The sequence below is a fragment of the Harmonia axyridis genome, chromosome 2, assembly GCF_914767665.1.
Source record: "Harmonia axyridis chromosome 2, icHarAxyr1.1, whole genome shotgun sequence".
NCBI classification, from domain to species: domain Eukaryota; kingdom Metazoa; phylum Arthropoda; class Insecta; order Coleoptera; family Coccinellidae; genus Harmonia; species Harmonia axyridis.
Genome location: NC_059502.1, coordinates 454,793 through 482,292, shown reverse-complemented (window position 1 = coordinate 482,292; position 27,500 = coordinate 454,793). Strand labels below are relative to the sequence as shown.

General features: G+C 39.2%; 2 protein-coding genes across 2 annotated transcripts in view; both read left to right on the top strand.

Annotated features, from left to right (window-relative positions):
* The window catches only part of LOC123672816 (BAI1-associated protein 3), a 73,199-nt gene that overhangs the window by 34,236 nt on the left and 11,463 nt on the right, over window positions 1-27,500 (top strand). Inside the window, exons 4-8 of the mRNA XM_045607117.1 lie at window positions 1,114-1,330; window positions 15,618-15,813; window positions 17,757-17,870; window positions 21,774-21,954; window positions 25,734-25,899. Of these exons, the coding sequence (XP_045463073.1) occupies window positions 1,114-1,330; window positions 15,618-15,813; window positions 17,757-17,870; window positions 21,774-21,954; window positions 25,734-25,899 (874 nt within the window). The remainder of the gene's footprint in view (window positions 1-1,113; window positions 1,331-15,617; window positions 15,814-17,756; window positions 17,871-21,773; window positions 21,955-25,733; window positions 25,900-27,500) is intronic.
* On the top strand, window positions 5,081-8,600 carry LOC123672817. Its single transcript, XM_045607118.1, has 2 exons — window positions 5,081-5,170; window positions 5,253-8,600. Exon 2 carries the CDS (start codon window positions 5,618-5,620, stop codon window positions 6,629-6,631), a length of 1,014 nt encoding a protein of 337 aa, XP_045463074.1. The 5' UTR covers window positions 5,081-5,170; window positions 5,253-5,617; the 3' UTR covers window positions 6,632-8,600.

The following is a 27,500-nucleotide window of genomic DNA, read 5'->3' as shown; positions in this document are numbered from 1 at the left end:
ATGAAGTAGTTTTAGGTCCAATTAAGTCACGCCTCATTAATTTGCACCACTTCTTCCTTTGATTCATGTCATTTGGTACATGAAAAAACAATTTATTGGGGTTTCTAATTGTCGTGCTTGCACACATAGGCACAATACAATATTTGTAGGATTTTTTTTTATTTCAGCCATCGTGTAACGAACAAAACACGACACGAACGGCACAAATGATTGTACACCAATGAATTCGTAAGCACTCTGCGAATACCAGTGTAAGTGGCGTGACGTCACACACTAGACGCTACGTACTATGAAATTATTCTTCCAAGCGCAACTTCAAAGTCCCATAACTTTTTCATTTCTAGAGATATTTCAATGATTCTTCCACATTTTTGATTCATTTTACTTAAATTTTTAGAATTAATCCTAAACAAAAAAATGAAAACTAGTCCATTGGAACAATCACTTCAGAGAATTATGACCTGGACTTTTGAATTTTGAATCATCCTGTATAATAACAGTTTCAATCTTCATGTTACCATGAAATTCGAGCAAAATATCCAAAATTTATGTCTAAAACAGATCCGACCTTCTTGAAATTCAGTAATGTAATGTAAAACAATCACTAGAATGATTGTTCAGAATTTTAGGTGTATCGTATCATTAGAACCCATCATCTAGATAAAATAACCAACATCGCTTCTCTTGAATTTTAAACTTCATCAGTCTAAAACTTTCGTTCATTTTCAATCTCTTCCATTAATTTATTAAAAAAAAAACCCGTGACTTATTTAATATTAATCAACTAAAGTGGTCCATACACGAAAGTTTCTCAACAGTAGGTAAAAAACCGTGGCGTATGATACGCTTTAGATCCATCCAATTAGAACGGACTGAAAAATTCCGAATCTCTAATTAATTCCAATCTACAAGTGCTGCAACTTCTGACTCGAGACTAACTCCATCCGAGACAAACTTCCATCGCCCGCCTCTCATCATCATCCCCTAATAAAAAGAAACGAAACTTCGCAAGGCGAAAAATATGACGAACTAAACGATAATAGCCTTGCGACAAAGACCAAGTTTTGCATCGTAACGAGACACCAATTTTTTCTTTTCTCTCGTTTGTTGCAGAGTTCAAGAAATCGACGGCGTGTACTTCGAGAGTTTCACTGCGCTGGCATGGAAACAGGAGAATCAGAGGCAGAGCGCTCTGAAAAATGCCGAGATCTCAGCCTCGGAGCCCCCGCCCCAAGAGGGAGAGCTCGGTATATCTCCCATCGATTATTCCATACCCCAGAGCGAAAAAGACAAATTGTATGTCGAAATGCTTTACACAATTGCCAATACGGTAAGCTTCTACCTGTTGCTTTTTCTCTTTTTTTGTTTTTCTCTTTGTGATACCCGAGTGTGCCGTTATGCTGAACGGCTTTTTGCGTGATATGGAAAGGTGGAAATTGCTGGGATATATTGAAGTAAAACGATATCTCGAATTCTCGCGATTTTATACTCGATTTTTACATACCAGGTAAAAGTTCGATTTGAAGTAATATAAATAATACGGCTTCATTTATTGGGATCAGATTGAGGAATCCAAAAAATGTGTATTTCAAGAGAAAACAATGGACGTTTATTTCAATCTTAAAAGGAAGGTGGCAATAACTTTTTTACACAGTTAAATGCGCTCTGTTTCTTACCCTCAATAATATTCCACAGTGATTGATCTGCCCGAGCAGCAATGGCTTTGCTTGAAATTAAATTGCTTGAGATTGCTTTACTTGAGCAGCAATTCCTTTGCTTGAGCAGCAATTTTAGCAGCAATTGCTTTGCTTGAGCAGCAGTTTGATCAGTAATTGCTTCGTTTGAGTAGCAATTGCTTTGCTTGAGTAACAATTGCTTTGTTTGAGCAGTAATCGCTTTGTTTGAGTAGCAATTGATCTCCTTGGGTAGCAATTTGAGCAGCAATTGCTTTGCTTGAGCGGCAATTCCTCTACTTGAGCAGCAATTCCTTTGCTTGGGTAATTTGAGCAGCAATTGCTCTGCTTGAGCAGCAATTGCTTTGCTTGAGTAGTAATTTAAGCAGAAATTGTTTTGCTTGAATAGCAATTGCTTTGCTTGAGCAGCAATTTCTCTGCTTGAGTAGCAATTGCTTTGCTTGGGTAGCAATTTGAGCAGCAATTGCTTTGCTTGACTAGCAATTGCTTTGCTTATTGTTTACACTCAGTCATTCAATAATATTCCAATTTTATCATGACTTTTCATTCCTAGAGCTTCTAGGAATGTTGAACCATAACTTTTGTTCTCGATAAGAATAGTTTCAGAATAATCATGAATAATAATTATGATAATAATAGTTTATTGATCCCTCATGACAGGTCCAAAATAAAAAACTAATGGTTGAACGTATGTCGTGATTCTAATAAGTGATTGGAATATGTAGAATTATACTTGCTGTTCGAGTTTTCTTAACAGCAAGTATAATAATAATAATAATCTTCATGTTGAATAAACATTATTATTATTATTATACTTGCTGTTAAGAAAACTCAAAGTGGATGTTAACAACTCGCTGCTTTTGAATATCTTGCTGTAAACCGCTCATTACTGGAATTATCAGGATCCATTATTGATACCTACCCTCACATATTATACCTATATAAGTAAGAGTTTCATTTCAAAAATTCCAGTTATTCAAAATGTATAAGAAATCTGAAGAAGCTAATGTGTAGCGAAACAATTCTAATTAAGAGAATTGAAAAGTGGAAATGATTTATCTGTCATTTTATTTTTCATCGAATATATGTCTGTATAAAAACTGCTACGGCAGAATGTATTTTATTCATTGCATGAGTATTTTGATTTCAATTTTCCCGTGTAGTTGAATTTATAATGTATACTGATGTTACTGTGTTCATGTTGTATTTAACTATGTTTTTATTATGACATTTTCCCTAACTGCACTATTCCAGTCAGTGGAAATACATTATATTATTATTATTATATTTTTTTAGTACATAGTGCACAGGCATCAACTGGAAAAAAACTCTAAAAAAATTAGTCTACCTCATCCCCAACAAAAGATATGGAGCACTGTTCTACAATTGCAAGACCCCGTACAATGAATTTTCATTAGATAAAAACGTCATAAATACCATCCTCCCTCCATACGAACCCGATATTTTTATGTTAAAATTTCAATCGCACCAACGCAACCCCTATCGGATGAAAATCCAAAACCTTTTCTGATCCCGAACAACTCGAACCAGTAATCGACGTTCCAGGAATGCCGATACCGATCTACGACCCCAATACACGAGACCGTTGACCCCCTTTCTACCCGGAATTCCAAGGGGTTGCTTTTTTCCACCCCTCACCCCGCCTCACCTGGTATTTCGCCCGCAGGACCGACGCTGGGAGTCGAACTCCTCGTGCAGGACGCCTAAATGTTGATGAAAAGGTTCCCCGTGCAAGGCGCGCGGTCGTAAAGATAAAAATTGCAGATGGACAGACTGTCCGGTCGTAAATGGAGCGGCGCAAATATTTTCACGCGCGCCCCTGTGACGGATAAGAATGATGCAGGCGATGAAAAAAAAAAGTGGTCGTTTGTTTGACCGTGTTTCGGAGAAAGGATGGAATGAGGGGTGTCCGAGTCGATTACGTGATGCTGGGAAGATGAAAAACTACGCTTGTTCCCTGGACCGTTTTGTGCTCGGGATGTTCCCTTACAATTCGAGTCTTGGAGGTATCGTAAAGTCGGTAAATTTGGAAAGGGAAGACGTGAGGATTTGACATTGGATTGACTTGGTCTTCACTTGATGGAAATTCGTTTCAAATCGCAATTACTTCTTTATGCTATAAATTACAATTTACAGTTCCGTTAAACAGTAGTTTCTTCAGATATAACATTTTTCAAAGCTGAGATATATTATTACATAAGTTCTTTTCTAATTTTGCATTATCATTTTTCTTTCTTATATTTGTCCTGACTTGTCTCCATTATTTTTTTTTTTTCAACTTTATTGAATTCAAGAACGTTACTTGAGAGTTTCTTCGTTGAAACAACGGTTTGCAACCGCTCGCCTCCTTCGAAATCAGCTTGAGGAAACTCATGGGGTGCAAATTAGCACTCGGACAATAAGAAATCGTCTCAGAGAATATGATTTAAGGCCTCGTGTCGCGGCAAGAGGCCCAGCTCTTACTTCCAGCCCATCGAAGGGCGCGTTTGGATTTGCGAGAGAGCATATTCATTGGAAAGAGGCTGATTGGGAAAGAGTGCACTGAGCATATCTTTCATGTGGACGTCTGTATACAAGGGAACGTCGATCACAATGGTAGAGGCAGAATCTAGACTCATCTGTGAAGAGAACTCTTTCCCAATCAGCCTCTTTCCAATGGATATGCTCTCTTGCAAAATCCAAACGCGCCCTTCGATGGGCTGGGGTAAGAGCTGGGCCTCTTGCCGCGACACGAGGCCTTAAATCATATTCTCTGAGGCGATTTCTTATTGTCTGAGTGCTAATTTGCACCCCATGAGTTTGCTCAAGCTGATTTTGAAGGAGGCGAGCGGTTGCAAACCGTTGTCTCAATGAAGAAACTCTCAAGTAACGTTCTTGAATGGCAGTTGTTACCCGTGGTCTACCCTGTCCTGGTCTTCAGACATTCATACCTGTCTTCCTGAATCGCTGCAACATTCTGGACACACTTGTATGGAAAACTCCAAACCTTTCTGCAATTCTTGTGTATAATAATAATAAAAATAAGTTTATTCGTTCCAAAACTACAAAATTTTTGTGTATGTCCACCCTTCTTCTTGCAAAACTACCTCTTGGGCATATTCCTCTTGGGTCAAATTGCGTGTTTCGCGTTGCATAGCGATCGATTGTAGAAAATCAAACGAAAGAAAAACTATTGATCACTAGAATTGATCGAGAACAACTGATTTCAAATGGAGCCAATACATTCAAAATCTGATAATCTCATCTTTTTTTATTCCTGCTGGGAAAAAACATCCGTATTGAAGAAAAACGTTGAAAGTGGATAACATATGCATGCATAATTCTGATAAAAATAATTATCATTGAGAACAGGTATTCAACATTCGTGAAATATAGACGTTCTTGTGGTGCTCCGAATATATTGTATTATTATTGCCTAAAAAGCCAACATTTTCAGACTGTAAATATTGTACAGAGTGAGTAGTCTGTTTACATTTCATCAATTAGTTACACCCGAACTCTAGTTTTGAAAATTAGTTCGATTTTAGGCTGATTTAGTTTGTTTTATTTACATTACTTCGACTGCGTGACCTTGACCCATACCGCTGTCCAGAAGCAACATCCCGAAACCGGCTCAGCGCTCGCTAGTCACCTCCAGTGGCGGCGTCAGCAACACTGTGGCTCAGACTCCCGGTGATTGTTCAATTTATTTTTTTTTTTTTTTTTTTTATTTTTTATTCAAATGAATATTAATTTTCCTTTTTCTTTTCACTTGGTTCTATGAATGTAAGGCTCCTTCTCCCATAATTATTTTACCCATCCGTGGCCTTCCCGATCTGTGTGAGTCTTCCTTACGGGCCCAAGGAAGTGAAGCTTGTTGTTTTTGTTTTCCTTTGAACCTATATTTTAAGACATTAAAAACAATGCCGAATAGTTGCTCCAAATGTACTAAACCGATTCCAGCCGGTTCTTCTCCCATCAGCTGTTATAAGTGCAGGGGAAATTTTCACCCCGTTTGTGTCAACGTCGCGAAGAAAGATCAGGAGTATTTGAGCGAGACCAATGCCAAATGGGTGTGTCCCTCTTGCACCACCTCCGGCCGTTTGCTTCGTAGCGGTTCCACTTCCACTGATGCACGATCAACATCCCCATCTTCTCCCTCAGTTTCCGCTACAAACGATCCTATTACGATCGTTCATTTCAATGCTCTCATGGAGCAGATGCGAGCTATGAACGCTGGTCTGGAGAGAGTCGGAAAACGAGTAGATGATCTTTTCACTAAGCTGGATATCTGTACGGCGACATTGAACGAACATTCTAGTACTTTGGCGGCTCACGAATCCTCTATTCAGGCATGTAAGTCGGACATATCGTGTCTCCAGGACGCTCACACGTCCCTCTCTAACAACATAACATCAATTGCTGAAAAGATGGAAAATGTGGAGTCAACACTTTCTCTTACCCGAAAAGATGTTCCGGCTGACGATTTCCCTGAGATCTTGGATAGGGTGAAGAAGTCTTTCAATCTTATCATCACCAATCTGCCCGAAAGAGAGGATAATAATGATCTGCCTGTCGTTGGTGAAATTGTTGACCTTATTTCTGCCAACTCAAGTCGATATCTAACAAATACCATGAGAATTCAGTCAAAGGACAAAAGAAAACCTCGCTGGACCAAACTTACTTTTTCCAACCCTGAAATAGCTTCAACTATACTGAGAAACAAAACTTCCCTACAAGGCAACCAGAAATACCACAACATAAGAATACAGGATGATAAAACTAGAGCACAGATTTCTACGCTGAATGCTGCCCGCGAGGAGCTCAAGAGAAGACAGGATTTGGGGGATACTGATATTACTATCAAATATATCAAGGGAACTCCAACTGTTGTATCACTACCACCTGGAAGGAAGAATGAAGATTCAAAAAACTAACACCTCTCAATAGCTGGCCCATTTTATATACTAACATTCAATCACTTTCTTCAAAATTTGCAGAACTACTCTCTTATGTCCAACTACATAAGCCAGTCTTGATGTTTGTTTCTGAAACTTGGCTGCAACCTTCCATACCAAATTCAATGTTTGACATCCCTGGCTATGGGCTCTTTCGTGACGATAACTTAGACTGTCTTGGTTACCGGGGTGTTTGCATCTATGTGAGTTCACACATATCCTCTTCCTTTGGAGTTGATGTAATTCATCATAATTGGACGGGTATAGACAACCTTTTCCTAAAAATAACTAAACCTTGCTTTTCCTTGCTAGTAGGTTGTATTTACCGACCTCGCCCCAGCTCTGCTGATTGGAGCTGTGCTCAGTTCATGCGGCAGTCATCTTTAGATTACAATAACATGTTGATTACAGGAGACTTCAACTGCCCTGATATTACCTGGCCCATAGTTCAGTCGCCTTCAGTGAATTCCCCGTCCTTTCCTTATGCAGAAATAGTTTCTAACTCAGCACTTCAGCAGTTGGTGGAGAACCCCACCAGATATCGCCTCGGACAAAATCCATCCACATTAGATTTATTTTTCACATCAGACCCAGACACTGTATCAGAGATCAAATATTTAGCACCATTCGGAAAATCTGACCATTTAACTTTGGCCACTGAAATCCAGTTACAGGCTCCCACTCCTCAAAATAATCAATTCAAAACCATAAGGAAAGTGAACTATGACGGCATTGCTGCGGAACTGTCATCGAAGAACTGGAGCTTGATCCTTGCAGACGATCAGATGAATGCTATATGGTCTACCTTTCTCTCAATTGTTGAGACTGCTATTGCAACCAATACGTATACAAAACAGGTTAAATTTAATCCTTTGAGACCCTGGATTGATGATCGTATTTTGGCACTAGTGAGAAGAAAGAAATCTCTCTGGCAGAGATTCTTGAGAACCAGAGCTGATTCGGACTACATAAATCATCGTAACCTTTCCAACTTCGTCAGTAAGGAAATCAAGTCATCCAAGGCAGCATTTGAGAATAATTTGGTCTCGTCCAGGAACCCTAAAAGGATGTTTAAATACGTAAGATCCTTCCTCAATTCTAAGGTTGGGGCACCGATTGTTAGAAGGCTTGATGGTAACATGTGTGGGAGTCCTGTGGAGTCGGCGGATGTACTCGCTGATGTCTTCTCTTCAGCTTTCACCTCAGAGCCACCTGGACCTATCCCGACTTGTCAAACAGAACGGTCTATTCCTGGGATGTCACATGTTTGGATTGATGAAGAAACCGTTGAGAAATACCTCTTGGAACTAAAAGTTGATACCTCTCCCGGACGTGATGGTATTACCTCACGTTTACTTAAATATTGTGCTAAGGCTATGGCGGTGCCTTTATCCACCATATTCTCCAAGTCATTCCGAGACTCTTGTCTTCCATGTGACTGGCTGTCTGCCACGGTTACGCCAATTTTCAAGAAGGGTGATAAGCTCTCACCACTGAACTATCGTCCAATAAGTCTAGTCTCATCAGTCGCCAAAGTTCTAGAACGCATAATCTGTGACCAACTTATCAAATTTGCTATGGAGCACTCTATCATACCGCGGGAGCAACACGGCTTTATTCCCGGCCGCTCCACTCTTACTAATCTTCTAACAGGTCTGTCTGCTTGGACTGAGTCGTACGACCGCGGCATTCCGGTGGACGTTTTGTATCTTGACTTTTCTAAAGCCTTTGACCGGGTTCCACATAGGCGTCTCATTTCGAAGTTGGATCATCTCGGCGTTCGTGGAAATCTCCTGAGCTGGATTTCAGCTTTTTTGTCCAACAGAACATTTCGTGTGAAAGTGGGTGATGCTTTATCTTCATCCAACAGAACAGTTGGGTCAGGCGTGCCGCAGGGATCGGTTCTTGGGCCCATTCTCTTTCTCCTGTACACATCCGATCTGCCATGTATTTTGAAATCCCCTTGCCTCCTCTTCGCGGATGACACGAAGTTGTACAACAACCCTCTTTCATCGTATAGCACTCTTCAGGAGGATTTAGACCGGTTGGTTCAGTGGTGTTCTGATTGGTTGTTGCCTTTGAATGTTGATAAGTGCTCAGTTCTACACATTGGCAAAACAAACCCATCTTTTCACTACCGTCTTGATGGTAAAACCCTTCCTTCTGTTTTGCATCAGTGTGACCTTGGCGTGACTGTCACGACCGACCTTTCGTGGTCCAAACATATTGCGCATATTACTAGCAAGGCAAAGCAGACTGCTTTCATTCTTTCAAAATCCTTTAACGGCTGTAACAATGCTACGCTCAGCAAACTGATAAAATATTATGTGCGACCTATTCTGGAATATGCAGGACCAGCGTGGTGGCCTTCATCTCGAGCAGACGCAGCTCTTCTGGAGTCGGTTCAACGGTGGGTAACTCGATTTCCTTATGGACCCATTAGACCCTCTTATGAGGAAAGACTGCAACTCTTCAGTTTGCCAAACTTTGAAGACAGGAGAACAAGAGGCGATATCATTTTTACCTTCAAAGCCCTTCGCAATCATTTTGGCGACGATATCCGTCGCTTGTTTTCCAGAAACTACAATCACCTCAGGGGCCATTCACTTAAGCTTAGGAGAGAACAGTTCCGCACGCCTCAGAGACAGCAGTTCCTCACAAATAGGGTGTTCCACTTATGGAACAGTCTACCGAGTGATCTTGTAGATGCAACCTCCACCAACGCCTTCAAGAATGGATATGACCGATGGATTACCCAACCTCGAGAATAATACGTCCTAATTTTTTTGTCATTGTAAACCATAATTTTTGTTTTGAGTTATATTTAGTTTCCGAATGTTATTTTTTTTTTAAGTTTGAGTTTATAGGTATTTGTACCTCTACTCTTATTGTAACAATAATAATAATAATAATAATAATAACACCTTATATTTCCTCTATCTATGTTTATCACTCTATGGTGAATTTTTAGTTCGCCATCAATTTTCAAAGTAGCTCACCAAGCCGAAAAGGTTGGAAACCGCTGCTGAACAGATAATGAATAATTTCGGTTGCAAATTGGCGAATGCGCGAAAAAAATTACTACAACTTCACAATGTCCCATTCCAAAAAAATTGAAACCAACTCTTTCGAAGCGCACATAACCCAAATTGCGACTCGACCTGCATCCACCTTCGTATGCAACCGCATAAAAAAAAATGCGACGCGTATAAAGCTACGTCAACCCTATGAATAACAAGCGGGCCAGTAGTTGCCGTCGCTGGCTAGATTGGCTTTATTGAATTCGGTTCGTTTTCCCTCCAACTCGACTGATAGAGATCTCACGACGTGGAAAACAGGCTAGATCGCGTGCGGTGCACCTTCGCATGTCTTGTTATTGTTTACGTGGGGCACAGCGACACTTGCCTACCGCTTCCTTGGGAACTTAATCACGGTTTATTGGCTGCTCCATGAATAAATTTCATATTTTCCGTTTGACGCGCGCTAATTCAATTTGTGCTTTATTGGCGCGCGCTTCCTGTTGTTTCAACCGGGGAAAACGGTCTTATTGTTGTTATTATTTGTTGCCCTGGCTTTAATAGAGAGATTGATGTATCGTTTGGTTATATTCCTGGAAAATTGATTCTAAAAGCTACATTGCAATATTTTGTTGTTCAAAGGAATCGGTTAAAAAGTTTTGTATCGACGGTTTTCTTGTTGAAATGATGGATATCTAGATAGCTAGGTTCAAAGGTTATGGAAATTTGAAAATGAATATCGAGTTGCAGGATATAAATTGTAGATCTAAGGGGGGTTTCTTGGCACCACAACTTCATGGGTTATTGTGCCTCCTATCAAGGCTGTTTTCCCTATAAATAGTAGTAGTTTACTGCTTGAGCTTCATTTCCATAGTTCTAATGAACTCCTGTATCTTGGGACAGCTTCGAGGAGGTTACTTCCTTGCTTCTGCAAGTCTTTTGTAAAGGGTGTTTTTTTTCGAGGTATATAACTTTAAGTTGGCATTACTGTTCCAGCTGGCGACCGATTCAACAGCTGTCAAGTGATTTATTCTCAGTTTGGTTTGGCAACTCATCATGAATAGATTCACGCCTGAACAACGCTTGCAAATAGTGCAATTTTATTTAGAAAATAATGGTTCTGTGCGGAATACGTATCGCGCACTACGTCCATTAGCGATGAAGCGCACTTCTGGTTGAATGGCTACGTCAACCAACAAAACTGCCGCATTTGGAGTGAAGCTTATCCTCAAGTGTATGTCGAAACACCGTTACATCCAGAAAAACTGACTGTTTGGTGCGCTTTATGGGCTGGTGGAATCAATGATCCGTACTTCTTCAAAAACGATGATGGCCAGAACGTTACAGTCAATGGTGATCGGTATAGAGCCATTATTACTAACTTTCTCATTCCTGAATTGAACAACCATGATGTCCAGGAGCTGTGGTTCCAACAAGATGGCGCAACATGTCACACAGCTCGTGCCACAATCGATTTATTGAAAGACATGTTTGGTGACCGCCTAATTTCACGTTTTGGACCTGTGAATTGGCCTCCAAGATCTTGTGATTTAACACCGCTAGACTACTTTCTGTGGGGCTATGTAGAGTCATTGGTCTATGCGGATAAGCCACAAACCCTTAACCATTTGGAAGACAACATTCGCCGTGTTATTGCCGATATACTGCCACAAATGTTGGAAAAAGTCATCGAAAATTGGACGTCCAGATTGGACCACATCCGAGCCAGCCGTGGCGGTCATATGCCAGAAATCATATTTAAATGTAATGCCACAAGATTATCTTGCGGATAAATGAAATTCATGTCAATCTTATAATCCATTGTTGTTTTATTGCAATTTAAAGTTCGATAGCTCTAAAAAAAACACCCTTTACAAAGCATTTTTTGCGTTGGCCAGTGATGGCCAGGTTTTCTGCTAGACTCATTCTCATGGGGTGCTTTCTGGTATGACAATGCCATGTAGGGAATCCAGAGAGGAATTGTAGCATATTCTTGCTAAGATCCAAATAGGTACTTCTCGAATCTCGCTGTATCAAAATTTCGAAGAAACTTTGAAATCTTCTCAAGATGTTTTCCAGCGAGAAATGGTATTTTGAAGAAATGCAACTTCGACATACTACATCTCGAAAACTATCCATAGAATTGAATCGAACTCATAGATTTTTTTGTTCAGATAGTTTAACCGTTGACAATTTTTCCATCAGACTGCTACCTGATCCTTAATCCCAAGATTTCATCATAGATAATGAAATACAATACCTTCCAGTTTGAGTTTTAATAATCTATCGAACAAAACAATTGGGTTCCTAATGATGAGAATATCGGGTGCAAAATGGCGAATGCGCATGCCCTCGAGCATTTATTTACAACGCATAAAGATCGTCCTGGATATTATCCTTACACAGCAGTTCATTCGCTGAAACATTTTCCCCGGTCTCTTTTATAAAATGAAACAGGAATATCCTTAATCCACCGTATTTCCAAGGGAAATTCGAAATAATGGGTATCTGTTTCACTCGCACCTCTCTGCTCATGAATACTAAGCCACGCTTCGTTTCATCACCTAGAATAATTCATTTCATTCGATGTTGAATATCCTGTCATAATATATCTAATTTGCGACGAATTCTAAATGAGGAAACTGATGTTTTTCTAGTGATTAAACCGGGTACAACCATTAGCAGCTATTACGGTTGATGTTGAACGTTTTTCTTTATGTCAACAATGAATATTTCATCCATTTCCTTCTTTCTACGAGGAAATGTTTATTCTGTTAGTTGAAGAACGTTGCGATTCTATCGAGTTCATACCAAACATAATTATTTCATTATAATTTCAATTCGATATCGACTACCATCGTCTGATAAAAACGCCAAAGTATCGTAGTTTTACTTGAAAATTGAGATATTGAATTAACGACGTCTGATGTTGTTTGATTACCATCACTTACATTTAACGACAGAAACAGGAACGATGAAAGATAATGTTTTTTTGATGGCAGCAACTTATGTACTGAAACCATTTCTGTAGGTTGTTTAGATAGATTTAAGAGCACAGCCTCCTGTAGTATCGGTTTAATGGATAATAAACTTCTAACTTGCTGTAAGATAAGAAACATCACTACAGCGAAAAGGGTCATTGTAAGCAGTTTTATACACCTAACTATTAAAGGAGAAACGATCCTGGTGTCTACATTGTACGTTAGAGCAAGCGACAGCACTTATTGATTACTGGAACTTTTTTCGTAGACAAGAGGATTATCCTCTGAATAAAATTGCATTAATTCCTTTTTCATCTAAAAAACAAAACCTCTATAAAAAATAAATCTCATTTGTTATTCGAGAAGCTAAGAAATTAATTTATGAATTGGACACAATACGCTCTGTTAGTGATGACGTCACACACTGTCATTTTAGTTCTCCTGTCAGTGTTCGGAATCCAAACAAACAAATTGTCATTTAAATTAGTACGTTGTCGTTGAAGCAATTGGCTTATTTTGATAAATAAGATTATTTAAGGAACGATTTTACTATTAATTGATAGACAGAAGGCACGAAATTAATGCCAGTAAGTTCTAACTTGAAGTTCAACTAATAAACACGGCTTTTTATAAAATCTGGAAAATGATACAGGATAAAAACTTACTGGTATTAACCTCGTTCCTTCTGTCTATCAATTTATACTGAAATCGTTCCTCAAATACTCTTATTTATGAAAATAAGCCAATTACTTCAATGACACCGTACTAATTTGAATGACAATTTATTTGTTTGGATTCCGAACACTGACAGGAGAACCAAAAATGGCGGTGTGTGACGTCACACTAATATAGCGTATTCAGTGCCCATTTGTAAATACTAATTCATCAACTACATTATTCAGTTGATCTTCTATGATTTCTCCTTTTCCACGAACATAAATGACATAAGAAATGTCAAAAATAATACACGGTGTTGTCATCTTAATCATTATACATTATATCTTTCCTTTTCGATAACTTTCTCCCTGATTAAAGGAGACATAATCACAATACAACATTAAAACGAAGTAACATTCTTTGATCAGTGTTGAGCCACCCTTCAAATGATCACCAGGGATGGTGCTTGTAACAATTATATTCAGACCTCAAACGTATACTGAAATTTTCAACTTTGGGAAAATTTTTTCTAGATCGGACAGTTTTTGAGATACCCTCAGTAGACAACGAATTTTGCACACCCTGTACATGTGAACGGTTTCCCATACCCTGTGCAAAATCTGCACGTGGAAATATTCCATATTGCGTTGCTCATTTTCATAACAATTGATTCAGATTATTTGTGGAAAACTTTCGGTTAGCCGATGGCCAAAATACGGTGAAACAATAATTAATCACGGTTTTCAAAAAGACCGTAACGATAGGGAATAATTCAATTTCGGAATTCCATAGAACATATTTACCTCATACTAATTTATTTAGCTGCGGGGAAATGAATAAATTCCCAAATTTAATTACGAAAGCTCAGCACTCCAATAGATTCGGATTAAATTCACCAGGTCCGGAAAATGGAGTTTAATTTTCTTCGGCGGGGAGTGATTTGGACGACCTACCACAAACTCGTTCATTACTTATTCCCGTTTGCCCCATATCCAATTTTACAGGTCTGTATTCACTTAAATTAATTCCTTACGTTCGAGGTAAACCGATAACTTTCAGGTTTTTCGATTTTTGCGCGCTCCTTCGAGTTCCATTCCGATACAATAACAGGCCAATTGAAAAGTTCCCGGTCTACCATAGTAAAACAAAATTCGATTTTATTATTCAACATAATTGCCTTTGAGGGGGATACAGCTATTATAGCGATCTTCCAACTTTTCGATACCATTTTTGGAGTACATTTTGTCTTTCGCTTCACAATAGGCCTTAGTTTCAGCTATTACTTCTTTAATTTTTTCCAACGAGCATTCTTTCGAGGTCTGAGAACAGAAAAAAGTCGCTGGGGGCAGATCTGGCGCATACGGTGGATGCAGAAGCAATTCGAAGCCCATTTCATGCAATTTTGCCATTGTTTTCATTGATTTTTCTACATTCATGCAGAAAGCAAAACTTTATTGAACTATATTTTGTGGAAAAAAAAGTTCTTTATTGCACTAGTGCAATAAAGTTTTTATTGCACTCATCTGTCATTCTACTTCAACGTGCTGATGGAAATCGTCGACAGTAGCTGAGGGATACGTAGAGGAATCACATGCAAACAAACTCAGTGTTGCAAAACAAATATTTCAGCCTGAAGGAAATAACGATGTACAGTTACCAAGTACTAGTACATTTACAGCAGTAACAAATCAAGAAGTGGATTTAAAAAGTACTTCACTACGAAATATTCATATTGAAAATTGCACCAATTGTTCATTCACTTTCAACATTGAGGGTAAAAATGAAGTTTGAGTTGAATTGTTCGTAACGTATTAGTTCCTGTTTCAATGCAAATCGATATTAATAATCAAGTTGCGCTTTTCATTTTCCTACACCTAGTGCCGCACCTCAATAAATCATTTTTTGCTTTTTGCATGAACGTAGAAAAAATGTTGTATGCAACTCGTGCAAAAATTGTTTAATGCACTCGACGTGTTGTCCAACTCGGCCTAACGGCCTCGTCGGACAATTTCGCGTCGAGTGCAATAAATATTCACTTTTTGCACTTGTTGCATAAATAACTATTGTGACACGGCTCATTGTCTTGATGAAACAGCACCTTTTTTTCTCTCAACTGAACTACTGAAACCTTATTATTTAGAAGACTCTCTCATTCTTCGTGTTAATCAATCAAATTCTTCTCAATCCTCGTCAGTATTTTTCATCATTGAAAATAAACTCTACATTCGCTCTGTTCAGATAGTAATAATTTTTCGAGAGACTTATTTACTGTATGGATCCTCCGTAATCCTTTCATTTTCCAATTTTCAGGTTGGCGCACCTGCGCCAGGTGGACAATATGCTCACTACAAAGAGGATCTCTATTTATACGGACAAAGGGCATTCGGAATGCCCCCTGACAGGCATTATCGAATGCTGCATACGGCAGGAGAGGAAAAGCCACCGATTGTGGTCCTGAGTGTGGTCGTAATGGAAGCTGAAGGTTTAGAAGCCAAAGATGCGAACGGTGAGTATAAGCCAAAAAAAAAATTGGGGCGGACTTGATATTTTCTATAGAGAACTTGAAGGAAAATCCAAATTCAATACATTAATTTTCTACATAATTCTACCTAGTCTGGATAGCGACATAGATATACAAGGTGTTCCAATTAGAGCAGTCCATCTTCTTGTATGAGTTTCCTGTAAATTTAGGTGGATCTATTTTTGAAAAATTCCTGTTTTGGAATTCGTTTCAATGTAAAGAAACTGTTGTTAGGATGTTAGTTGTGTTTTACCAACGTTTTATACTTTGAATATGAGATTCACTCAAATATAATCGATAAGGTAAAGGGTGTTATTTTTAGAGCTATAGAACTTTAAATTGCAATAAAACAACGATGGATTATTCGATTGACATGAATTTAATTTATCCGCAAGATAATCTTGTGGCATTATAGTTTTAATATGATTTCTGGCATATGACCGCCACGGCTGGCTCGGATGTAGTCCAATCTGGACGTCCAATTTTCGATGACTTTTTCCAACATTTATGGCCGTATATCGGCAATAACACGGCGAATGTTGTCTTCCAAATGGTCAAGGGTTTGTGGCTTATCCGCATAGACCAATGACTTTACATAGACCCACAGAAAGTAGTCTAGCGGTGTTAAATCACAAGATCTTGGAGGCCAATTCACGGGTCCAAAACGTGATTTTAGGCGGTCACCAAACGTGTATTTCAATAAATCGATTGTGGCACGAGCTGTGTGACATGTTGCGCCGTCTTGTTGGAACCACAGCTCCTGGACATCATGGTTGTTCAATTCAGGAATGAAAAAGTTAGTAATCATGGCTCTATACCGATCATCTTTGACTGTAACGTTCTGGCCATCATCGTTTTTGGAGAAGTACGGACCAATGATTCCACCAGTCCATAAAGCGCACCAAACAGTCAGTTTTTCTGGATGTAACGGTGTTTCGACATACACTTGAGGATTAGCTTCACTCCAAACGCGGCAGTTTTTTTTGTTGACGTAGCCATTCAACCAGAAGTGCGCTTCATCGCTAAACAAAATTCGCTTATGAAAATCGGCAACAGCGGCAATATCATTTTTGGCCCATTCGACGAATCTACGCCTCACTTGATGATCGTTTGGCTAAATTTGATGAATTGCCAAACCAAACTGAGAATAAATCACTTGACAGCTATTAAATCGGTCGTCATCTTGAACAGTAATGTCAACTTAAAGTTATATACCTCGAAAAAAAACACCCTCAATTTCAATTAATTCAGGATGGAATGGTCAAATTGGTCAAAAGCAAACAATCATAAAAAAATCATAAGTTCAATCAACGTAGTAATAATTGATCCGTTCAAAGTCAACACGAGATACTTCGCGAAGAATACCTCAGTCAAATATGCACAGTAGGGCATAAAGTTCAAACAAAAGAGCCAGAATGATGAATTTGAGAGAGGGTATACAACGTGAATTTTATCTTATCACCACTGTTGAATTTTTTAGCGGTGCGGTGGAAAAGCTGCTATACGGTTGGCAGCCCTTTTCCGTTTTGAAGCAAACCAGATTAGACGTTACCCCATTTTCAGTATAACCTGTCAAGTGAGATAGGAGGGTATACAAAAAAAAACTTGTATGAAGAAGGGAAAAAAATATTCGTCTGGCGTAAATCTAATTCAAAAAAATTACTGTCCCAGCGGGATATCAATCAATCAAGATCAAACTAAATATTTCATAGAACAACGGCTCACGAGAAACGGAAAATAAGGGTTGTTGTGATGATATTCATATGAATTTAGGAAAAGAAATGGGGTGAAAAGGGTAATTTCAAATAAGAAGACATGGCCCCTCCCAATGTTTCAGTGAAAACTTCCTTTGAAATGTAAATAAATTCTGATTGGGGATTGATTGTTTCATTCTATGAACATATTCTAAGAAATAGGATTTGCTTTAGGTTTCAGTGATCCTTATTGCATGCTCGGAATCCAACCAATGGCAGCTCCTTGTTCACCTCAACCACACACACCAAACAGGACCCTTTCAGATGCCTGTCTACCAGATGTTGCAGGTAAATATCTGAATTAATCAAATATAATCGTGTATTTTTCCAGTCCCTTACCATAATCATGATCTCTCAATCATGAATTAAAAAGATTTATATTGGAAATAATTTGTGATATTTCGAAAATATACCTTGAAGATTCTTTTCTTCTACGTTCCAAGTAGAAGTTAACAACTCACCGCTTTCAAATATCTATTGCTGAAATTCCCAGGATCCATTGTTGATACTCGTAACATACTTATACCTACCCACACATTTGCCTATATATCAGGTGGGCTGAAAAGAACGTAGGTAGACACATAGATGACACTTGTAATAAAGGGTGTTTTTTTAGAGCTATAGAACTTTGAATTGCAATAAAACAACGATGGATTATTCGATTGACATGAATTTAATTTATCCGCAAGATAATCTTGTGGCATTATAGTTTTAATATGATTTCTGGCATATGACCGCCACGGCTGGCTCGGATGTAGTCCAATCTGGACGTCCAATTTTCGATGACTTTTTCCAACATTTGTGGCCGTATATCGGCAATAACACTGCGAGTGTTGTCTTCCGAATGGTCAAGGGTTTGTGGCTTATTCGCATAGACCAATGACTTCACAAAGCTCCACATAAAGTAGTCTAGCGGTGTTAAATCACAAGATCTTGGAGGCCAATTCACAGGTCCAAAACGTAAAATTAGGCGGTCACCAAACGTGTCTTTCAATAAATCGATTGTGGCACGAGCTGTGTGACATGTTGTGCCGTCTTGTTGGAACCACAGCTCCTGGACATCATGGTTGTTCAATTCAGAAATGAAAAAGTTAGTAATCATGGCTCTATACCGATCACCATTGACTGTAACGTTCTGGCCATCATCGTTTTTGAAGAAGTACGGACCAATGATTCCACCAGCCCATAAAGCGCACCAAACAGTCAGTTTTTCTGGATGTAACGGTGTTTCGACATACACTTGAGGATTAGCTTCACTCCAAATGCGGCAGTTTTGTTTGTTGACGTAGCCATTCAACCAGAAAAGTGCTTCATCGCTAAACAAAATTCGCTTATGAAAATTGGGAACAATGGCAATCTTATTTTGGTCTATTTGCAAGCGTTGTTCAGGCTATTCATGATGAATTGCCAAACCAAACTGAGAATAAATCCCTTGACAACTGTTAAATCGGTTGCCATCTTGAACATTAATGCCAACTTAAAGTTATATACCACGAAAAAAAACACCCGTTATATTGAATAATAAAATAAAATTCAATGCAAAAATATTTTTTCTAGGCTATCCTACGAACTCAATCAAGTGAAGTTCTATCCAATGTTTCAAAAAATGGATTATTTTATAAATGCATCTGATCTGAAAAAAACTCAATCAGCAATACTTCAATTCCATCTCCCTTTTATCGAGCAAAAAACCAAAAAAAAACCAATGACTTCATAACTCAACGTTTCAGTTCGATTCGATCCTGATGAAAGGAACAACATCCCCGAACCATAATAGGTCTATAAATATTTGTGTAGCGTGAAACTATCGGACATTACGTTCATCTCCGCCCACCTGAACCGTCTTCCATCTTCCCATTTCCAATTTAATTACTAGGAGAAAAAAAAACCCGTACCCAACGACCGATTCCCGCCTGTTGACCCAAGAAATCTGGGATGGGGTCCCGTGGGACGTCTCCTGCGACGCGAGACGCCTTTCAGCCACGTCGTTTTCCGGGCACCGCCACTACAACTTATCTCGCGTTTCCGCAATCTCGGAAAAAGGGCCATCTATCGGCCGTTCCCGGCACTTTCCCGTCGTGGAAAACTTCCAAGTGCTGCGTTTGTCAGGTAATTACGTCGAGTTTGGGGAAACAGCGGGTCTCCGTTTGGGAGTTAATCGACACTGTCAATTTGCATAAATTAACGTGCTGACCAAACTAAAAGTTAGTTTCGCGTTGTGATTTTTTATCACGAACGACCTTTGTAGAGGAAAATTGGATAGCTAGAATTTTCGTGCGTTCGACAATTTTCACTCGAAATCTTCCATCTTTTCTTGAATGGAAAACTATTTTAGCGGGTGTCCCAAATTTGTCGTTTAGTGAGAGGATCTCAGAATTCCTTTGGGCTAGAAAAAAATGAATGGCACATTTTAGGTGCTGGATTTTTGACAGAATTGATTTGGTGGAAACCGCAACCCAAGTTCAACTGTTTGCAACCTTTTAGAGAAAATAAAAAAATTGCATGAAATGAAAAAGTTCTCATAACTTCTTCATTACTGGTGCTATAAACATGAAACAGAAACAGCCTACAAGCACCTTTTTTGGAAGAATCTATTGGTGTAATCATTTGTTTTTCATTGCAATTAGTTTGAAGTTACTAAGAACACAAACTGTTGTTTGTGCTTCTGCTATTTTTTCTCCTTTCAAAAATATATAACATGACATATAAATTACTCATCAAACTTTGAAAATCATCAAAAGTTTTAGTTTCACACGGCTAATCAACCAAAAATTCACCTAAATAATCTGTGAACTTCAGATAATTTAAATATTTTGTGGCCTCCAAGTCTCCGGATTTAACACCGTTAGAGTTTTTCCTTTGGTCACATTTAAAGAACAAAATTTACCATTTTGAAAATGTTGAAGAGATCTAAGAGACATTGATTGTCACCGAATATTTTAATTATTTGAATTTCAAAGATTATCATAGACAGGCGCTTGGTAGATTTGCCGTGAGAAACTTAAATCTTTGATGATTTTTATGGTTCAATAATAAATTTATATAGGTATCATTTCATATAGTAGAAAACTTTGTGTTTTTCATTCAAAAACACAAAAGTTTGTATTATAACTTCAAAACTAACTGCAATAAAGAACATATAATCATAATGTTTATTCAACATAAACATGGTGAGTTACAGAGGTTTTCAATTCTAGATTTAACTTCCTGTGCGTAACTAACAATGATGACTAATAATGATTACAACAATGATGACTGATAATGATTACAACAATTTATTCTACTGAAAAAACTGGCTGTAGAATGTTTTTGTTTTATGGTTAAAGTTTCGTCCCAAGATCGCTGGTGTGCTCTTCAGTTGGGATATCCATCGATCTCTGCCTAAGACACCCTCTCACATCTTCTTGGAGAGGTGACTCTGTTGCAACGCGAAGACCCATATAAATCCATCGGAGTCAAAGTGTGTGAGGTGCAAAAACTCATAACGCCATCTGTGAGCAGACAGAGTCACTACGGTAGCATCAGTAATAAAGAAGTTATGAGAACTTGTCTTTTCACGCCATTTTACAATTTTCTCTGAAATAGTTGAACTTATTGAGTTGCGGTTTTAAGCTTCAAGTTCAAACATATTTCTTAATAATTATTTTTGCCTTTCTCATTTCTCAAAATTAGGTCGAATCGCTATTTCAAGAATCATTGAGATGGCATCTCTCGTAACCACATCTCCAAAGCCGTTAGGCAAATTTTCTTCAACATATAATACATTTAGAGCTCAAATGTGATCACAGTCATACATACAGTTGTGAGCGCGAATTCATTATATTTGAGGCCCTTTGGGGAGTTATTAAATAAAAATTCCAGACAGCGAAATATCGGGAGTGGTATTTTGAATAGCCCAATATCAAAGATCTTTTGACGTTCTCATTGCAATCTCTCCCCTTTCAACGATGTTTGAAAAGCAAAGAAACAGTAGCACCTAACGAAACGCCATAAATCCCAAAATCTCATTCAACCCTAAAAGTTGAAGAGACATAACCTAATTTTCCACCCCTCATAAATCACCTTTCTCCGTATCCAAAAATCACAAAGTCTCAGAGCTCAGAACACCCCCAACTAATCCGCACCCCTCAGATCCCCTCCACAGCAGCAGCCGAACAGCAGCTGATAACAGCGTAATCCTCTGTTTGTCAGGTAATCACGAGAAGTTGCGAAAACACCACAGCTTCAAGCTGAGCTTCAAACGGAAGGACGGCAGGGGCGTGAGGGAGCAGAGGGACAGCGTGGGCGGCGGGGCCCTGCCCGCCAAGTTCATAAGGGCCACTTCTGTCAAGCCGCACACCCTCAACCCCAAGTGGAACGAGAAATTTCGATTGTAAGTACCTCCGAATGCACTCCGGCCCTAACGTCGTCGCTTATTTATTTATTAGCGCCCCGGTTCTCGGACGGTTTATTGGAAATTGCCGGCGCATATTCAAGGGTGGAGAAAAAAGAGTAATGTGGATGTGTGTACTGAGGGGTGGTTTGGGAGCGATTAATCGTCGGGGAGAACGGGAATTTTAAGGGTTCGGTGATGAACGGGGCGGCGCTGATTTTGTTTTTTCTTTTTTACACGGCAGTGTAACGCATCCTGTTATTTCCGATTTCCTGGATCGGTTCCGGGTATTTACCCAGAGTCTTTTTTCCATATTGCCATATTCGTTACCCATTCGAATCCAATTTTTTGTTTTAAATCGATCATAATGAGATTTGACGAGTATGATAAGCTTTAGCCTATGAGGATAAAAGATTGTCGTTGATGCAACTCAAGAATGTCAAACATTTAGCCTCCAACAAGATATCAGTAATGAAATTAACAGTTACGTAAAAATTTCAGTACTAACTACACCGATCACAGACAGATTCATTATTGATGAGATAAAGATGCTAGACACATCTAGAAACCCAAATGACTCATCGACAAATGCTAACAGGCCCAACTATGTGAAACAGCCAAATAGAATTTTTTTCGCGTAATTTGCCAAGGCCTGTCAAGATCTCCTGAAGTCAGTGCATTTCACCTTTCTCTGAGATAAAATCAACAGTTGCGTATCCCAAAAACATGGGCAAAGTCACTGATATAGATGTAGATTTAAGATGGTGCTTCATTGCACAGCGACCTCAAGTTCTATGGTGCCTCCCATCAAAGCTGTTTTCGCCCATAGTCTTCAGCTCGCCCTCCAGTTCCAGAGTTCTAATGAACTCCTCTATTTGGGATGATTTCAAATAGGCTACTGACTGATTCTATTTATTAGGTGTACAACTTTGCTTCCGTCGTTTTGCAATAGTTAACTGTAGTGGTAAATGCTAGTCGAAAGAAATAGATCGTAGATGTCATACAATGATCTAAGGTATTTGTAAACATAACGTCATCGAAATATAAGTCGATTTGTATCTGCATCATAAAGTTATTCTTGATTGAACATGTCATTTTTGTCATTTGCGGAAGGTTTTAATGTTCTGCTTCAATATGAATAAAGCTGCATCTGAAGCTCATCGAATGCTCTCAAATACCTATGGTGAGGCCGCTATTAGTGAAAGAACCTGCCGATAGTGGTTTCAACAAATGGGAAGTCCAACCCCAACTGCCATAATCTCCAGATGTTGCTCTCTCGGATTATCACTTGTTTCGATAAATGGCTGACGAGCACATCCGGTCTTATGAAGAAGTAGAAATTGGATCGATTCTAAAAATGACTAGTTTTTTCAGCACGGAATTCGTACGCTGCCTGAAAGATGGGAGGAGTAGGGGCCGGCGATAGATGATTCTTTGAATCATGAATGTATAACTAGTTTTTTACAATGAAGCCTCGAATCTCGGAAAAAAACGGCGGAAGCAAAGTTGTACGCCTATGTATATATGTTCATTTCCGCGAGCCAATCTACCATCCCTTCGGGATAATCCAATACATTTCAGCTTATTTTCACTACGAATTCAAAGTCTCTCTCTTTGCGTCACGGGGATGCTATGTGCTGACCCGAATCCTCCGAATATTTTTCCACCAGGACGAGCCTACACCTGTAACGGAACCGCCCACGCACCGGAACGCAAACACGTCGTCTCCGAAAGCACACGCTTCAACTCCCCCCTTCCCCTCGGTCCCCCAGGAGTCAAAATTGATCCGCATCATTTTCTGCACTTATATACGGCCCACTCGAATCCCGATTCATTCGAGTATCCGGATATAATTGGGAAAAATATCCGGTCCCGGGATCTCATTAACGACGCGCGGAGATTCTTCCCCCTTTCGGGCCGATTGGGGAGGAGGGGGGGACGTTTCATTCTCCCCCCCCTCCTCTCCCACTCGTCCATCTGTAACTTTTGCGACGAGATTCGAGTAACACTCGTCTGAATATTCAATTAACGGAATCTGGATGGGCGCCTCGTTAACGTCCGCCCGATTGGCGGGCGTTTTCCGGGCGGATAATGAGAGTCGCCCGGAGCGTTGTCAAACATATCAATCATCCGGGAGTTCGCGGATTCCCGATGTTTGAACGTTGTCCTGATGTGGCGGGCTCAGTTTCAAGTTTATGAATCTGTCTGTGAATAGGTTTGTTGACGTCTTCTTTTTCTTACTGCTTCCCATTCGCAAGATATATATCTTGTTAATGAGTTGGCATTCAAACCAATCAAGTTAGAGAAAAGATGTCAACGATATCAAAAAATGTCACATCTCGTCTTTCTCGGAAAGTTGCAAATTATCTGAAAATACCTCTCATCTAGCTACAGAAATCACTGACACATTCATTATTGATGATCCAAAGATGCTTATATTAACACTTACAATACTAACATATCCAAAAAAGTGAGGCCTCAGTGTATCAAGATGCAAGATAGACACAGAAATGTTACCCATTTAAGATTTCTCAGGAGGTCACAGCGATAAAATTTACTTACTAAGCGAATCTCTGACACATTCAGAGTGAACTAGGCAATTGAAAATGTGCCTCAGAGGGTGCCCTTCGACCAATCAAGATTCAAGATTGACTTTAGTGAGATGATGAAATGTAACACATTACTCCCTCCTCAAAAAAAGTCGCAGCGATAAAATTTACAGTCCAAATCCTGAGAACATCTGAAGAGCTATCTGAACATTTAGTTTATATAGCTACCCTTTGAGCTACGCCAATCACTGACACATTCAATCTTGGGGAGTTAAATCAATTCGACAAGTTGTAAAACGTGAAAAATATCTAGCATATTCGATTGATATCAAAATGAATGCTATCAAAACAACTATGTTATGCGAGTAAATGGTTTTCCAATAAACCTGGGTTTTCGTCAGCGCAACGAGTCAAAGTTGCAATATTCTCAGTTGTTTTTGAGTGACGCACAACGGTTCAGATTCTTCACATCATTCAACAGCTCAAATTTTTTCCTCCAGTTCAATATTACTGGCCGAGAAGGTGCTTCACGACGACCCAAAAGTACTTTAAGCTACATAGTCAAATGTAAAAAAAGGAAGCTTTAAAAATGACAGTTGCCCAAATAGCGGGCTATTGAACATAAAACCTTTTATTGGAAAACCCTTTATTATGGGCAGAAAAAAACGAATAATGGAAAAATTCTCAGTATTCTTTCCGACTATCCGAATAATGAGCATCAAATTTATCAGTCATAAATGGATTCCTAAAATAAGACATTGTTTTGGCGTCAAGGTATGCTTCAGAACCCTACGGAGTAGTCAATTTCACGTTGAACTCGTTTGGAGTTTACAAATCTGTCTGCTAATAGGTTTGTTGACGTCTCCTTCATCGTACTACTTCTTCATTTTACTCGCAGATTTTTAATTGGCAGCTTGACGCCACGTATCAATATTGAGAAAAAGAATTAACTCAGTCTGTTATTCATTTCAAGCTTATGCTCGGTGTTCCGTTTCGAGTTAGATCCATTGATTCAATATTGAACAAAAAACATTAACGTTACTCGGAAAGTTGATTAGTCTCGCGATGAATACGCTTGTTGACTTATCGTCTTTTCCTCTTCCTCTTCTTCTTCATGCACGCTAGGCCAATTAGAAACTCGTTTTCCATTCTCTTATTGTCAAAAGATTTCGTGCTGTTTTCCGTATATGAAAGAGATATACTTATCCTACTCTTTACATTTTTTCACAGTGATATCGACGACATAAATGGTGATTCTCTTCACCTGGACATTTGGGACCATGACGATGAAAGTTCAGTGTTGGAGGCGGTCAGCAAACTGAACGAAGTGCGTGGCGTACGAGGTCTGGGAAGGTTCTTCAAACAGGTCTGTCAATCTGCCCGTCAGAGTTCTCAGGTAAGGTGGAACTTTATGACCATAATTTGTTATAATTCCGTTAACGAAACTTCTTGAATAGATATAAAAATTATTTCTTTGTTCACATTCTGCCCAACTGCCAAGAAGTATTTGGGTTATACCCAAAGGTATTTTCTCGAGTTTTTCGAGATCGCTGGTGGACTGTTCAGTTGGGCTATCCACCGATCTTTGCCCAAGACACCCACTTACACTCTCATGGAGAGGTGACTCTGCGATCCTCATATCCGCCGGAGCCACACTAGAATGTATTCCGATACTCATAACGCCACCTCTCGGGTAGACAGAATCACTACAATATAATGTACTCAGTGAGGACATTTGTATCTAAGCAATAAAATCAAAATAACTAACTGGTATGACATAAGAAGAATTTTATAAGCTCTTAAGGTATGAGCTAGTAGAAGGGCTAGAAGAGCAATACATAAACAGATTCCCCAATTCGTTTTGTTGCCTTAAAATATCTCTCATTTTATCTCAAAACGCTCTCGTCAACGAAATAAAACCGTATTAAATTTGACAATTTCGAGGATGTGTACACTCACCATAAAAACGTCGTCAAAAGGCGAAGATGTAAAGCAACGAGATAAATTCTTGCGCCTCCTCATCCTAGATCGTTTTATCGCGAAAGGGCAGCTTCGGTTGGATGTTAGAGGGGCGTTTTCTAGGTCCCAAATCTTCCGGAATCCTTTGGAACAAGATCCACAATTCATCATAATTCTGAACACGGCCCTCGTCTTCTGCTGTTTCGCATGCGATAAATTCGAGTTTATTGGGACAATGAGATTTTCGGGGTTGCCGAGAGGGAGGGGTAGGGGGGATGTGACGGGAATCGTTTTGGGAAAACAGCCGCCAGTTTTAGACTAACTTGTAGTACACGCCCTCCCAAAATGCCCCGGGAAAGGCTCGGAGATGGTCGTCTATTGAAATGGAAGGACTTATGTTGTTGAGCAACCCAAAACACTTATTTCGGTTCAAGGAACCAGAGATTTCTTGGGAATTCATGATGAATAGACTGGAATTAACTTGTTATCGAATATGGATAATGTGCTTATTTGGCGACTATTTTGATACTAACTCCATTAATGCTATTATAAGGTTGGAAAAAAGTAATTTTGTATTTCGCGCTCTTTTTTTCAACTGAGTATATATCGTTCGTCATTGGTAACATCGGGTCAGACGATACGGCATTGAGAAGGTATGTATCATTAAAGCTTCCTTGGCAGTATTGCGCTTGATTGATTCAGTTCTGGACTATCCTGTGTTGAATATTAAGGTCTCAAAAGAACAAATCTACATACTTTACATTTTCACTACCTGAAAAGGAAAAACGCTTAGAAAGCCACCATAAAAATGTTCTGTGTATACATACACCAGACTATGGCTGGCGTTGCATCGAAAAAGTCGATAAAATCATGAAAAAAATATCCAGATAGACCGTCATGTTGGCAGTCGTATGATCGTCCAGGAGCTGAATATCGATCATGAAAACATTTTGGACTATTTGCAGAAGGTTGTATTCCAAAAAAGCTCGATGTTTGGGTGCCACAAGTTCTGACGCAAAGGAACTTCATGGACCGAAT